Source organism: Rhinatrema bivittatum, chromosome 12 (genome assembly GCF_901001135.1).
Source record: "Rhinatrema bivittatum chromosome 12, aRhiBiv1.1, whole genome shotgun sequence".
NCBI classification, from domain to species: Eukaryota; Metazoa; Chordata; class Amphibia; order Gymnophiona; family Rhinatrematidae; genus Rhinatrema; species Rhinatrema bivittatum.
Window position 1 is genome coordinate 51,552,143 of NC_042626.1, and position 16,543 is coordinate 51,568,685.

The window sequence follows — 16,543 nt, forward strand, 5'->3', positions numbered from 1 at the left end:
CCGAAAAACAAGCTCGATACAAGCCCAAAACAAATGCCTTATTAATATATATTAAATTATTTTATATTTATTGCAATTTATAAATGCACAATTATATCATGTAAAAAGCAAAGAAAAATAACAGATCCAATCATGTAATAAAGTAAAAATCAAATTTCACAAATCCTCTTTGCAGAAAGCTAGAAATCATCATAACTACAATAAAATAGCATTAATCATCAGAACAGGTATACAGCAGAGCTAGGACAATTCATATTACAACAAACATGAAAAAAAAAATTTAAACTCTGGTGTCAACTCAGCAAAAAACATCCCGCTACTGCTAAACATTTTGTGAAGTAACACAAATTCCTTCAAAAAAGAGAGACGTCTAGAACTTTGCCGTACCATACAGTCTCAGCACTGACTCTCAGGACTCAAAAATCAACCTTATGAAAAAGCTGCAATGCAAATACTAAACCAGGCCCTAGGACTTTAATACACCACCTACTGGGGTAATAAAACAAGCTGGACTGCTACAAATTTCTACAGAGAAACTGCATGTTAGAAATACTGCACCTCAGTCACACACAGGTAAAACAGAGACCAACCCTTACCTAATATAAAAATAAGGGACTACAAATTAGAAACAGAAACTTGCAGACAAACTCGAAATAAAAAGCTTGAGAAACCAGACTCTGAACAGTGGAATATTGAAGAAAGTGCAAATTACAAAGATGACATATTCCAATAGCTAAAATCTAAAAAAAATTTTTTTTTTTTAAATTACCTTTACTGTCTGATCTTTTATCTTTCTAATCAATTGGTCCCGGTCTCTTCCACCCCGCCCCCCCCCCCCCCCCCCCTTTCCCCTTGTCAGACTTTTCCAAATTGCTTTGGCGGGGCATGACTTCCTTTTTGCCACCACGGGATGAGCTCCCGTAGCAGCCTTGTTTTGGCAGGGCCTAACTTCCTTTTTGCCCCCATGCGATGAGCTCCCATGGCGGCCTTGCTTCGGCGGGTCCTGACTTCGCCGCCACAGAGATGACCTCCTGTAGCAGCCTTGCTTCAGTGAGGTCAGACTTCTTCGCCGTCACAGGGATAGGATCCCACGACAGCATTACTCCAACGGACAGCCCTGGTTGGGTAAGCCTGAGTCCAAAGTGGGTGGGCCATGGCCCACCCGAGGCTGCACCACTGGCACGTCAGCCAATCAGAGGTGATAGGAACAACAGGGCACAAATCCCACTCAAAAAAATGCAACTTGGAACAAAAATAGCCCAATAATAAGCTACCCATTAAAAAAAAACAAATCGTTAAAAATACGAGCCCTAACTAGCGGTAAATAAGCAAGGTTGGCAACACTGAACTGAGGGGCTCTGCCTAGGGGGCAGAGTGATGACTATAGCTGCATATGCTCAGTAGGGCATGTTTGAAAGTTCTAGAATCTTTGAGGTCAAAGTTCAGGACTGAGGCTCCATCCGATGATGTCACCCATGTGTGAGGACTATCATCTTTGCTTGTCTTCTGAGAAAGGATGAAAGCTGTTCTCAAAAATTATAACTTCGAGGCAGGAAAGAAAAAGGAGACCAATTTTTTTTTTCTTTAAGGATTTTTTGCCACTGACCCAAATGAGAGGAAATGCTTGAGCAGATAAATCTTAGTATATTACTTACTGGATTAGGATGCTGGATCTTACTATATATATTTGACTAACTGAAAAGGTCGATAACATGGCCTCTTTACTTAACCAGAGCAAAAGTTAAATAGCAAGTGTAAAAACAGATTACACTATTTATTTCTTTATAAAGATTCGATATTCCACCTGTACCAAAACTAGTCTTAAAGCAGATTGCAATCTGATTTACAGTTAAATTCTTATCACAATAATGAACAGTTTACAATCTACATAGGAAAACAGGAATGTGTATATAGACATGATTAGCGATACAGAGAGATTAAATTGGTCATTTAGGGCAGTAGAAGGAATGGAATAGGGAGTCATAGTAAATGAAACATACAATAGTGCAATTGTATAGGTAGGGCAGGTAGCTAGTGTCAAGGGTGTAATAATATTTGGTGGTGGATAAAGTTTGTTTTTTTTCCCCTTAAAACTTCAATACAGGAAGATTGGTTCTTACCTGCTAATTTTCGGTCCTGGAATACCACAGATCAGTTCAGACAAGTGGGTTCTGCATCCCTACTAGCAGCTGGAGGCCCAGAATAAAAACTTTTCAGGCACTGCTATTTAACCAAGGGTGCCACCTACAGTCCCTCAGTACTGACCTGTATCCAAGTCAAGACGACTACTTTCCCAAACTCCAAGGATTTCTCCCTCTAGAGTGAGCTAAGGAATAAGTTGGAACCCCCAACAAAACTAAACCCTCAATTTAGGGTAACGAAAAAACTTCCAATCTCAAAATAGCTTAACCTATGTACAATCTTGTTCAAATTTTGCATCACTCATTCAAATTATGCATCACCAGCAGTATCCAGATAGTGAAAGGTCTTTCGTAACAATAAGGGGATGGGAATCTGGACTGATCTATGGTATTCTAGGAATGAAAATTAGCAGGTAAGAACCTAGTTTCCTTTCTTGTTCATACCCCAGATCAGTCCAGACAAGTGGGATATACCTAAGCCCCTCTACACTGGGCAGGCTCCCAAAAGACCTGTGCATAACACACTCTCCCCAAAAACTGCCTCTTCTGGCGCACAAATATCCAGACAGTAACATTTTGTAAAGGTGTATAATGAAGACCATGTCGCTGCTTGACAAATCTCCTGCAGCAATACCAGCGGACACTCTGTTCAGGAGGTTACCTGCACCCTAGTATAACACGCATGCAACCCATCCAGAATTGATCAACCCTTGCAAAGGTAAGCCAAACCTAATCTCTTCCTTCAACCATCGAGCAATCGTGCTCTTGGAGACCTTACATACCTTCTTTGCTCCACTGAACAGAACGAATAGATGATCACCTCCGAAAGGTATTCATTACCTTAAAGATGTCTCCATAGAGTCTGCCTAACATCCAATAAGTGAAACTCTTTTGCATGTGGCATATCGGACGTTAAGTACAGAAAGGCCGGAAGCTCCACTGTTTGGTTAATATGAAAACTGTCTTCAGGATGAGATCCTTCAAAGATGCTCTTCCCAGAGGTTCAACGGGAGGGCCACAAAGAGCCCTAAGAACTAGATTATGGTCCCAGATACATCCTCTGGACTGGCAGGCACAAGTGTTTTGCCCCTTTCAAAAAAACACACCATGCCAAGATGAAATGCCAACGGTCTCCCTTGCAGCTTACCTCAAAAACAACTTAAGGCTGCCACCTGCACCCTGAGAGAATTATAACCCAGCCCCTTCACGAAACCACTCTGCAAAAAGGCCAAGCCCTGAGAAACATCCACCTGCAATGGCTCAAATCAGCATTCCACACCACAACTCAAAAACTCTCCACACCCGGAAATAAGCCAAAGAAGTGGAAGGCCTTCTAGTCTGAAGAAACGTCACAATCCAAGTATCTTGAAGCGAAAACGTTGCCTTTCAATAGGCAAGCCGCTAGACAAAAGTGATCCACCTGTTTCAAAAAGATGAGCCCTTGCTGCAACATTCCGTGCTGGTAAGCGAAGCAGATGGGACCGCCTAACACTAGCTGAACTAGATCGCCAACCCACGGTCAATGCGGCCACTCTGGTACCACCAAAATCACCCTTCCTGGATGCTGATCGATGCGATGCAACACTTGTCCTATGAGAGGCCACAGGGGAAATACATATTGCAGTAGTTTCACTGGCCAGAGCATTGATGCCTTCGGAGCAGACTTCCTTCCATCGGCTGAAAAAAAACCAAACAAACAATCTGCCTTGGCATTCTCTCAAACTGCCATGAGGTCCAGGTGTGGCCCACCCCACTTGGCCTGGATAAGGGCAAAGGTGTCCGCCCATAACTCCCACTCCCCTGGATCCAGCTGCTGTCTACTGAGATAGTCCGCCTGCATACTTTCCACTCCAACCATGTGAGATCCCGCTAGTTCCACCAGATGTTTCTCTACCCAGATGAATAATTCCTGGGCCTCTTGAACCCCGAGAAGACTCATCTCACCCTACCGATTGATATAAGCCACGGTTGTCGCATTGTCTGAGAACACTCAAACCGTCTGGCCCTGAATCTGAGGGGAAAAAAGTGAGAAACACCCTACAAACTGCCCTGGTTTCCAATCGGTTGATCGACCAGGCCATTTCCACTGGCAATCAAAGACCTTGTGTCATTTTTCCTTGATAGACCGCCCCCCCCCCCCCCCCCCCCGCCCCGCCAACCTCTGAGGCTGGCAGCCGTGGTCAACACCACGGATTGGCACATCCAGATCCACTCCTTTCTCCAAATTTGGCCGCACCAGCCATCACAAGAGACTGGACCTAGAGAATCCCTGAAGTGGCAAAGGAAGCTGAAAATCCTCCGAGATTGGACTCCAATGGGACAAAAGCGCCCTCTGGAGGGGATGCAAGTAAGCAAATGCCTAAAGAACCAACTTCAGCATAGATGCCATGGAACCCAGGACCTGCAAATAGTCCCAGACTCTGGGAACCGGAAGACACAGAAGTCGAAACACCTGAGCCTGCAACTTGAGCACCCGCTCTAAGGAAAGGAAAATCTTGCCTATGCAGGTATCGAATCAAGCCTCCAAATACTTCGACTGGGAGGGCTCTAGATGACTTTTCGCTAGAGCCCAATGACTGCAGAAACTCCATGACCTGCCATACTGATTGACAACATTAACTAACTTCACCTGGATGAGCCAGTCGTCCACAGAAAAACATAGAAATGATGGCAGAAAAAGACCAGAATCCCTTCCCTCCTGAGGGCCGCCACCACTACCACCATCACCTTCGTGAATGTCCAAAGGGAAGTGCCTGAAACTGAAAATGCTCTCTTAGCACCATGAACTGTAGGAACCTCTGATAGTCGGGCCATATGGGAATATGGAGATAAGCTTCCGTCAAATCCAAGGACGCCAAAATCTCTCCCTTGCAAACCACTGCAATCACCGTCTGCAGCACCTCCATACAGAATCTCAGCATCTGCAGAGCTGTATTGACCTTCTGCAAATTGAGAATGGGCCGAAAGGTTCCCTCCTTCTTCTGAATCACGAAATACATGGCGTACCTTCCTAATCCCTGCTCCAGAGGTGGAATGGGAACAATGGTGTGCAGGCGTTGCAGCCTTTACGATGAGTCCCGCACCACCTCTCTTTTGATGCAGGAAGCGCCGCGGGAGACCACAAAGGCCTCTCTGATTGGGGGAGAAAATTCTAAAGTGTAGCTGTCTCTTATCACATCTAGGCCCCACTGGTCTGTCGTGATCCTGGCCCACTCCTCGTAAAATTGGGATAATCTTCCCCCGACGACCTCCCCAAGGAGCAGAACAGTCTGCCTTCATTGGCTGGTCTTACCTCCTTCAACCCCCTGGCTGGAGCCATCACAGGCGGATCTCTGCACCCCTCAAAAAGGTCTGTCGTCTCCCTGAGCCTTGCTTCTACCATGTAGATGTAGAGCCTCTCTTGGAACAAAATCTTCTCTCTCAAAAACACGAGCACGATGGAAAACCTTTTACTGGACTTCTTATTCTCAGGCAACATGTTTCCTTTCAATTCCGCTGTTCCAGATCCTCTCCAAACAAAGCTTTCTTTTAAAAGGGAGGTTACACAGCTGCCCTTTCGACCAGACATCAGCAGATCAGTTTTTGCAACCAGAGGAGTCTTCGCCGTACTACTGCGGAAACCATATTCCTAGCAGATATCTGTAACATGTCATATAGGGCATCCACCACACATAGGCTACACCCACTTCCAACCAGGCAACCTCTCTAGAATCCATCACAGCTGTCTGTTCCTGCAACCTTGCTCCCAGCACAAACAAGCTTGCTGCATCAAGCTCCCACAGACCACCGCCCAAAGGCTTAATCCTGAGACTTCAGACTGTTCAAAAGAATCTTCAACTTCCGATCCTGGATATCCTTCAACGCGGCCGACCTAGCCATCGAAATGGTCATCTTCTTGGTCACGGCTGACACCGCTGCATCTACCTTTAGCAATTTTCAAAGCTTGAACATTTGTTTCAGTAAAGGGTACAATTTAGTGATAGCTCTGGTACCTTTAAGCCCGCTTCAGGAGACTCCCACTCTCAATCTATCAACTTCTTTACCTTCTTCTGTAAAGGAAAAGCCTTAGGAGGCCCACGCAGTCCATCCAGAACAGGGTCCACACCCTAGTTATTAGAATCCTTCTGAGTGACTTTAATCCCCAGTTCTTCTACCTGGGGAATCAACAGCCGCAGCTCCTCCCTATGGAACCACCTCACCACCCTCAGATCATCTCCCTCAGCTATAGGGATTTCCTCCTCAGGCTTAGTATCTGTCTCTGCAACCACTAGATCCTTGTCTGATCTTCCCCCAGATCACCCTGAAGATAGTCTGCACCTTCAGCATCATCCGAGGTATCCTCTGTCACCTATGGGACGTCCCAGCCCCAGAAGACAGAAGATTGAACTTGATTGTCCAGAGACCACAGGCCTTTTGGCTGAATCCTGACACTTCTGGGATGCAGGACACTTAGATCCTGCTTCCTTCTGTGCCAAAGATGCTTTATGGAGAAGGAAGGCAAATTCTGCCAAGAAATGCTCTGCAGCCCTGAATTCCCTATCCAGATCCTCCTCCTCAACCTACCTCTGCCTTGCCCTGCTCTCCCACAGGGCTATGCTCCACTGGAGAAAGTGAAGAAGGGGAGTCCCCTGGCTCCTTTGCAGCAAACTGCCTTCTGCCAAGTGCAGACAAAATGGCCGGAGCCTTCTCAGACTCACCCAGGGCCTCCTGCGCAGGACCGGAGGATCAGGTGCAGCAAGCACCTTGAGTGAGTCCCACAGAGTTCCCTTCACCTCCAGAGGTGCAGTCAAGGCATAAGAAGGTTGCATTCAGCCACGACCGCTTTCCACCACAGCCCAAACAACTTCCTGCGCTCAGTGGGAGGCACCATGCTACCACAATCAGCAGCAATGCCCGTCTCCTGTGCAGCCAAAATAGGTCCCTGCCACGATCAGAGTCAACACAGTGCACCGCAAGCCCGGACAAGCTCCAACCGGCGTCAAACCTCTGACGGTCCCGCCAGCTCCAGCACCAAATTGGCAGTCCTCCTGCTTCCCCACGCGTCTGGCCTCCCGGTTCACAAGCAGCCCCTGTCACCCAACTTCTGACTTAAAGCGACAATATTCCAAAACAACAAACAAGGCAAGAAAACAAAAAGAATAATTCCCTGCTTCTGCTGGCTGAGGGTGAGAAGGGCACAGAGAGAGTGAGAGAACTAGGACCCCTGGCTTTCCCTCCCTCTGGAGATGAGGGCCAATTCAGAACAGGGATATCCAATACCCCGCTCGCCCTGCTCTACCCGAGGAATGGCCCACAAAGGAACCTAACATCTTGGGGAGCAATATTCTCCTTAAATCTTTTCTTTTCTTTTTTTTTAAATCTGAAACTCCACACTGCAGGTTTAGCACGTCTACCATCTGCTGGAGACAGAGAATACTGAGGGACCGTAGGTGACACTCTCAGTTAAGTAGCAGTGCCTGAAAAGATTTTATTCTCTGCCTCCATCTGCTGGTAGAGATGCAAAACCCACTTGTCTGGACTGATCTGGGGTATGAACAGGAACTGAAGTCTTTTATTAGTAAAGTTTCATCAAGAATGAGATTGTACATAAGAACATAAGAACATAAGAAAATGCCATACTGGGTCAGACCAAGGGTCCATCAAGCCCAGCATCCTGTTTCCAACAGTGGCCAATCCAGGCCATAAGAACCTGGCAAGTACCCAAAAACTAAGTCTATTCCATGTTACCATTGCTAATGGCAGTGGCTATTCTCTAAGTGAACTTAATAGCAGGTAATGGACTTCTCCTCAAAGAACTTATCCAATCCTTTTTTAAACACAGTTATACTAACTGCACTAACCACATTCTCTGGCAACAAATTCCAGAGTTTAATTGTGCGTTGAGTAAAAAAGAACTTTCTCCGATTAGTTTTAAATGTGCCCCATGCTAACTTCATGGAGTGCCCCCTAGTCTTTCTACTATCCGAAAGAGTAAATAACTGATTCACATCTACCGTTCTAGACCTCTCATGATTTTAAACACCTCTATCATATCCCCCCCTCAGTCGTCTCTTCTCCAAGCTGAAAAGTCCTAACCTCTTTAGTCTTTCCTCATAGGGGAGTTGTTCCATTCCCCTTATTTTGGTAGCCCTTCTCTGTACCTTCTCCGTCGCAATTATATCTTTTTTGAGATGCGGCAACCAGAATTGTACACAGTATTCAAGGTGCGGTCTCACCATGGAGCGATACAGAGGCATTATGACATTTTCCGTTTTATTCATCATTCCTTTTCTAATAATTCCCAACATTCTGTTTGCTTTTTTGACTGCCGCAGCACACTGCACCGACGATTTCAATGTGTTATCCACTATGACACCTAGATCTCTTTCTTGGGTTGTAGCACCTAATATGGAACCCAACATTGTGTAATTATAGCATGGGTTATTTTTCCCTATATGCATCACCTTGCACTTATCCACATTAAATTTCATCCCCCATTTGGATGCCCAATTTTCCAGTCTCACAAGGTCTTCCTGCAATTTATCACAATCTGCTTGTGATTTAACTACTCTGAACAATTTTGTGTCATCTGCAAATTTGATTATCTCACTCGTCGTATTTCTTTCCAGATCATTTATAAATATATTGAACAGTAAGGGTCCCAATACAGATCCCTGAGGCACTCCACTGTCCACTCCCTTTCACTGAGAAAATTGCCCATTTAATCCTACTCTCTGTTTTCTGTCTTTTAGCCAGTTTGCAATCCACGAAAGGACATCGCCACCTATCCCATGACTTTTTACTTTTCCTAGAAGCCTCTCATGAGGAACTTTGTCAAACGCCTTCTGAAAATCCAAGTATACTATATCTACCGGTTCACCTTTATCCACATGTTTATTAACTCCTTCAAAAAAGTGAAGCAGATTTGTGAGGCAAGACTTGCCCTGGGTAAAGCCATGCTGACTTTGTTCCATTAAACCATGTCTTTCTATATGTTCTGTGATTTTTATGTTTAGAACACTTTCCACTATTTTTCCTGGCACTGAAGTCAGGCTAACCGGTCTGTAGTTTGCTGGATCGCCCCTGGAGCCCTTTTTAAATATTGGGGTTACATTTGCTATCCTCCAGTCTTCAGGTACAATGGATGATTTTAATGATAAGTTACAAATTTTTACTAATAGGTCTGAAATTTCATTTTTTAGTTCCTTCAGAAAGGAAAATTAGTTTCTTACCTGATAATTTTCGTTCCTGTAGTACCAAGGATCAGTCCAGGACACCTGGGTTGTGACTCCGCACCAGTAGATGGAGACAGACTAAAACTTGTGGGCGGAGCCATATATGCCCCTGTGCCAGTCACAGCCCCTCAGTCTTACGTAATGTCAAAGTAGCATAGGACAGGAAAACTAACTACAGAACCTATCCCCCTCAAAACGAGAAAACAGAACAGCAACCGAACAACACAACGAGCGGACTCTCCGGTTCTTCAGAGCAGCTTGGGCGGGATCCTGGACTGATCCTTGGTACTACAGGAACAAAGATTATCAGGTAAGAAACTAATTTTCCTTTCCCTGTACGTACCAGGATCAGTCCAGGACACCTGGGATGTACCAGAGCCAACTTACCGAGGGTGGGAAGCTGAGAGTCCCGCACGGAGTACCCTCTCTCCAAAACCCCCGGCACTGGGATCCTGAACATCCAGCCGGTAGTGTCGTGTAAAAGTATGTAACGATTTCCAAGTAGTCGCCCTACAAATCTCTTGGGACGATACTTGAGCAGACTCTGCCCAGGAAGCAGCGTGAGAGCGGGTGGAATGTGCCCGGAGACCCTTCGGCACAGACTTTCCTCGAACTATGTACGCCGAACCAATGGCCTCCTTGAGCCATCGTGCGATAGTAGTCCGGGAAGCCGCACCCCCACGCTTTGGACCTGAGAACAAAACAAAAAGATGATCCGTCAATCTGAACGGATTGGTGACCTCCAGATAGCGAAGGATCGCCCTCCGGACATCCAACCTCCGCAACTCATGTCTCTGTGGCAGTGACTCATCCTGGATGGGAAAAGCTGGAAGCTCAACCAGCTGATTAAGGTGGAACGCCGAAACCACCTTGGGCAAGAAAGAAGGCACCGTCCGTAAGGAGACTCCAGAGTCAGATATCCGTAAAAACGGTTCCCTACAGGACAACGCCTGTAACTCCGAGACACGTCGCGCTGACGTAATCGCGACAAGGAAAACCACCTTTAACGTAAGATCCTTGAGAGTTGCCCGTTTAATGGGCTCAAAAGGAGACGAGCACAACGCGGAGAGTACCCAATTAAGAATCCAGGACGGACAGGGATGGCGTAGTGGAGGACGAAGATGTTTAGCCCCCCTGAGAAAACGCGCCACATCGGGATGCAGAGCCAAGGAGCCCGTGTGCCCCTTGCCCTTCAGACACCCAAGAGCCGCCACCTGGACCCTCAGGGTACTGTACGATAGGCCTTTAGCCAAGCCGGCCAGAAGAAAAGATAACATATCGGATACAGGAGCCGCGGTAGGATCCACATTGCGCTCCGCGCACCATTATCGAAGACTACCCAGACGCGAACATAAGCCATAGAGGTAGACTGCTTTCTGGCCCGCAACAACGTAGCGACTACCGCATCCGAATAACCTTTCCTCTTCAAGCGCTGCCTTTCAAAAGCCATGCCGCGAGACAGAAGTGATCCACATCCGCCGAACAAACGGGGCCTTGACGGAGGAGGCCCAGAAACCCCTGGAGGCGAAGGGGAGACGCTATCGACAACTGGATGAGGTCTGCGAACCACGGTCGCCGCGGCCATTCTGGCGCTACCAGGATTACACTCGCCGGATGCAATTCGATGCGCCGAAGAATCTTGCCGATCATCGGCCAAGGAGGGAACACGTATAGCAAGACATTCGTCGGCCAAGAAAGGACCAACGCATCGACGCCTTCGGCCCCTCTCTCTCTCCGACGGCTGTAAAACCTGGGCGCCTTGGCATTCTGCCAGGTAGACAGGAGGTCCATATGAGGCGTTCCCCACTTTTGGCAGATGAGATGAAAAGCCTCCGGCGCCAGTTCCCACTCTCCGGGATCCAGATGATGACGGCTGAGAAAATCCGCCTGAACGTTGTCGACTCCAGCAATGTGGGACGCTGCTAGGTCGCTGAGATTGCGCTCTGCCCAAGCTAGCAAGAGCTGCGCCTCTTTTGCCACAAGAGGACTCTCGTTCCCCCCTGACGATTGATGTAGGATACGGTGGTGGCATTGTCTGACAACACTCGAACCGCCTTTCCCCGTAGCAGCGGCAGAAAGGACTGTAGGGCCAGACGCACCGCCCGGGTCTCCAGACGATTGATGGACCACTGAGTCTGGGTCGAGGGCCACCTGCCCTGTACTGACCTGCCCAGGCAGACTGCTCCCCAGCCGAAGAGACTGGCATCCATGGTTACCACCGTCCAGTTGGGCACTAGGAGGGGCAGATGAAACTCCTCCGACACCGGCTTCCAACGGGAAAGCAACGCTGATTGCAAAGGACGCAGATGAGCAAAAGCCCAAGGGACCAATGCTAGAGTTGAAGCCACAGAACCCAAAACCGTCAGATAATCGGAGACCAGTGGTAGCCGAAGAGACAACAATCGACGTACCTGACCCTGAAGCTGGCGAACCCTGTCCATAGACAGGAACACTTTGCCCTTCCTGGTATCGAACAGGGCCCCCAGGTACTCCAGAGACTGAGTGGGAACTAGGTGACTCTTACTGAGGTTCACCACCCATCCCAGGGATTGCAAGAGGGCGAGAACCCTGTTGACTGCCTGCCGGCACTGGGTCTCTGATTTGGCTCGAATCAGCCAATCGTCCAAGTAGGGGTGTACCTTAACTTCAAAAAAGTTCCTTGTTTTTAAAAAACGAAACCAATTAACCCTGACCACTAAAAATCCCAGGGAACCAGGGCTGTGACCAAACCTGCACCATCTACTGGAGACAGAGTAAGACTGAGGGGCTGTGACTGGCACAGGGGCATATATGGCTCCGCCCACAAGTTTTAGTCTGTCTCCATCTACTGGTGCAGAGTCACAACCCAGGTGTCCTGGACTGATCCTGGTACGTACAGGGAACTCTGGGGTGTATACCATCCGGTCCAGGTGATTTACTACTCTTCAGTTTGTCAATCAGGCCTAAGTCTGATTAAAAACATTGTGGGAGTGGAGGTGGACACTTCTCAAGCTGCCCACATTGCTGCCAAGTTCACAGGTAATTTTTACCTGTGACCTTTCCATCCCAGGGACAAAGCATCTGAAGCCATTTGCACATGCTTTTTTTCTGCATGCACTTGTGTAGATTTGAAATAAAATCCGTGTGCATTTTCTTTCCCGACCAAAACACACCCCTTCCTAAAGCACCTAAAACTGGAACAAGGTGGCTACATTTAGCTGAATAAGGAGTGGGCAGTTTTCTAACACCCTTTTCCCCCCTGGGTAAATGGCCTAGGGAAATCACCCCCAGGGTAATGAGCAAACTATACAAGGAGGTACATTATATACAACCTGACAATCTGAACTCCCGGGACCAAGGATTTTGGGAAAGTATGCAGACAAAGGGGTCAGGAGATGACAGTGTGGAAGAGGACAACAGGTTCATAAAGAAAAAAAAGATTCAGAAGAGCCCTCAAGAAGTCATCCATTCAAATTCACTGCTTCAAGATACATTCCAGTGTATCACTGTTACAGAAACTTGAGAAATAGTTTAGATTTTATAACATACGGTGCAAGAAGCAGTCGTATTTAAAGCAGCGCCGGCAGAAGAGCGTGTGGAAGGAATGCAGAGACTGTTCTCGCTGCACAGATTTTGCGCATGGTCCATCAATGTTTGGAGTGCACTGCAAGGGCAGTATATTAGAGTCAGATGCTTCAGTCAGCTCTCTGTATCTGCCAAAATAAGAAGATCATGCTACAACAGATTGTGCAAGAAAACAATTGTCAGATATGTTGTGATAAAAATTTGTAAACAGAAAATCTTCAAACAGATAAAAAAAAAATTATATTACTAATTAGGGATATTATCAGGGATAGAAATCACAGTACTTCGTTCGCTAGACATTGCCCAAGTAAAAAAAAAAATGGTAGCCTGCATTAAAAAAAATATATAGCCTCTCCACAGTATGAAAAATGATCATATATCCAGTGATTTACACAACATAGTAACAGTAATGATGGCAGAAAAAGACCAAATGGAGCATCCAGCGTGCTCAACAAGCTTCTTATGGTAGTATTTGCCATGCTGTGGAGGCTACCTCCATGTTTCTCTCAAAGGTAGCAATTGCTGCTTTGTGAAGTTATTCCCAAGCCTTATGATAACCCTTAAAAAAATGTACTGCTAGCATCATTTTTACTGGGTGATGAGCCTTCTTGAAAATTAAGACAGTGCTGATGTGTTTTGCTTATGGACTTGGCCTTAGAAGCAGTCCTGTGTTTTTTCACTTATGTCTGCGTATTAGTACCCCAGACCGTAAAAGTCAGGGCCCATGTCGTCTGAATTTAATTCCTCTTCCACCCGCCAACCTGCATAAATAAATAAAATTAGTGACATCCAAACCAATTATGTGAACTAAACCCTAATAAAGGGCATGATTTACTAAGGCTTTTCTCCCATTCTGTGACTATGGGAAAAATGCTTAGTAAATGAGGCCCAAGGTTTGTAAGGGACAGTTATATAATAAGTCCGAATCCGACACCAGACTGTCACTGACTGTTCTTCTAGGACTGCAGGGTGTTAGTCCTCATACATGGGTGACCTAATCGGATGGAACCCGGCACGGAAAACTTATGTCAAAGTTTCTGGAACTTTGAAAATAATAAGCATGCCCCACATGCCCTAATCCACATGGGATCCCTCTTCAGTCTTCTAAATGAAAATTGGTTCTTACCTGCTAGTTTTTGTTCCTGTAATACCACAGATCAGTCCAGCAAAGTGGGTTGTGTATCCCTACCAGCAGGTGGAGTCAGAGAACAATTAGAACTTTGGTGAGTAGCCAGGAGTACCTGGTTGTCAGACACCAAACTGTGGCAGGCGAAATCCTGACAGGAATATCCAATTCCCCGGACGCCCGCCTTCTACTGAGGGATGGCCCACGAAAGCGCCTAACACCTCAGGAAGCGATCTTAAATCAAAAAATTAAATTCAAACTAACTAAATAAAAAATATAACTAAAGACTGCAGGTGTGCATCTGTACCACCCGATGGAGTCAGAGAAGTACTGAGGGACTGCAGTTATGTAGCAGTGCCCAAAGTTCTAATTGTTCTCTGACTCCACCTGCTGGTAGGGATACCCAACCCACTTTTCTGGACTGATCGGGGTATGTTCAGGAACGCGGGATATCATGGAGAAACAGCAACCCTGCCTAACATATAGCAACATATATCCCAACAGACAAACCCTTTAAAGTAACTTCCAGATCTATACCTTTCTTTCAACTCTTCTGGGAAGCCACTATCAGGAAAGAGGGAAGAAATTGCTTTGAAGATCATGTCATTTGGGAAATGGCTCTTCAAAACATTTCTGCTGCCTGAAAGAAAAGCAAATGAAGAATCAAATAAAACATTATGCACACCAATAATGCCCATTGCCTTCTCAAAGTGCAATCTCCCAGGGTAGTACTAAGAGTGTGCATACTTATGCAGTAGAAACATGTGTTAAAAAAAAAAAAATACAAAACAGGACCATGCAGTAGCCCTGGATTTGATCAGATGACAGTTAAAAAGAACAATTTCTGAACCGTCCACACTGGGAAAACAAAAACAACTCTAAATGAGAGGAGAGAAATGCTTTTCAGCCTGGTCCTCTCTCTTTTCTCTGGCCCTCTTTTCTCACCTCCACTTTGGTTGCAAGGAGGCGTCTTCTCTTTCCCCTGTGGAAGCCCTTTTGGAAATTGCAGATCAGCTCCAAAGTTTGGGTGGCTATCTCCAGCTGACAGAATAGAGCAATTAACAAAACCATAAGCACAGTTTATTTATTGCATCTGTGACATTGATCTGAAATCTTTAAGCATGTGTTTTGCTCACTCATCACTTCACCTCCTAGTCTATGGAATATTTCTATGAATCTTCTATATGAGCCCAGCAGAAGCATGTATCCCTGCTTAGCAGCTATCTCTATGGCAACTTGATCAAGGTTCACAGAGATCTGGCTAAACCAACTGCTGTGGAGAGTTGAGTGGCCTATGAACTTATATCTCTAGTATATGGCTCAAACGCTGAAAGGGAGTCAACACAGTAACTGGAGAAGAGTCTCAGGTTGCAAGTCTGACACAGTTTGTGTGTGAGAAAACCAAAATGAGCATTTACCTGTTTGAAACGAAGAGTGAGAGAGTATGAGAAAGCCTGAGCGAGCAATAATATGTGTACATGAACAAACTGACCCCAGATGGCATGCCCAGGAGACATGTTCTCAGTTGCCAGGACAGAAGAAAAGTCTTCTCCAGCCACTCCTGCAACCAGCAGGAGATTGTCACAGTAGTGGCAGCTGCATATTGTCCCTTCAGGAGATGTGGATGGGCAGGCTGTCTTCCTCCCCCACATCAAGCAGAACAGTATAATTTTTAATATACACAATGCGAGTACATTGTCGCTGTATATCACTGCTTATTATTTAATAAAGACTTAAAAAAAAAAAAAGAAGGCAGTGAGTACATGTATCCCTGACAGAGGACAAAAAAGCTTTGTGCATAAGCAAAACAAAATCTGGGGGAAAATCCCCTGATTCTTCTGGATCCTGCTCCAGAGGTCTTCCTCCTCCTTCCCAACAGAGGATCCTGGGTACCCCAGGGCTCTGAGGGCCTTCGATCAGGTGGGGGCAGGACAGCATCCCGTAAGTCGCGGCGGCAAAGGTAAACACAATGGCCGCCATTCCTACCAAAATCGGGAAGACATTATCGGACTGCTCGGCTTCCCCCACACTACCCGCGGAGGATCACTGCCTGTCCAAGGTCCCCATGCACTCAAGCTGCCACCCCTCCCCCCCTGGAGATGCAGCAGAAGCAAGGGCTGGCAAGGGAGAGATACGCAGCATGGCAGCAAAAACCTCAGAAGCCTTTTTTCTTTTTTTAAACAAACATTCCCCCGAGCCAACCTCGCCGCTAGCAACTGATTTCATGCGTGCCCAACGTCCCCACAGAACACTGCAAAAACCCAAAACACCCGACCGGCACAACACAAGCAGAGAAAGAAACAAAACAGAGGCCCTTTCTTTTCTTTTTAAACTTTATACTTGGCAGCTGCAGGTTCCGGCTGTCCACCTGAGGAGGGAGGAGAGGGAACTAGTCCCACCAGTTATCTCCCTCCTCAGCGAGTGAAGGATCTGGACAGACCCAGGGGTTTCCATCCCCTCCTGCTCCTCCACCTGAAAGGATGGCCCCACCAGGACCT

General features: G+C 46.5%; 1 protein-coding gene across 8 annotated transcripts in view; it reads right to left on the reverse strand.

Moving 5' to 3' along the window:
* The window catches only part of EZH1 (enhancer of zeste 1 polycomb repressive complex 2 subunit), a 144,260-nt gene that overhangs the window by 55,914 nt on the left and 71,803 nt on the right, over positions 1–16,543 (reverse strand). For all 8 annotated transcript variants that reach the window (XM_029572568.1, XM_029572570.1, XM_029572572.1 and 5 more), the window contains 3 exons: positions 14,991–15,086; positions 14,583–14,685; positions 12,884–13,047 (listed from right to left, as the gene is read on the reverse strand). In XM_029572568.1, coding sequence (XP_029428428.1) covers positions 12,884–13,047; positions 14,583–14,685; positions 14,991–15,086 — 363 coding nt within the window. The remainder of the gene's footprint in view (positions 1–12,883; positions 13,048–14,582; positions 14,686–14,990; positions 15,087–16,543) is intronic.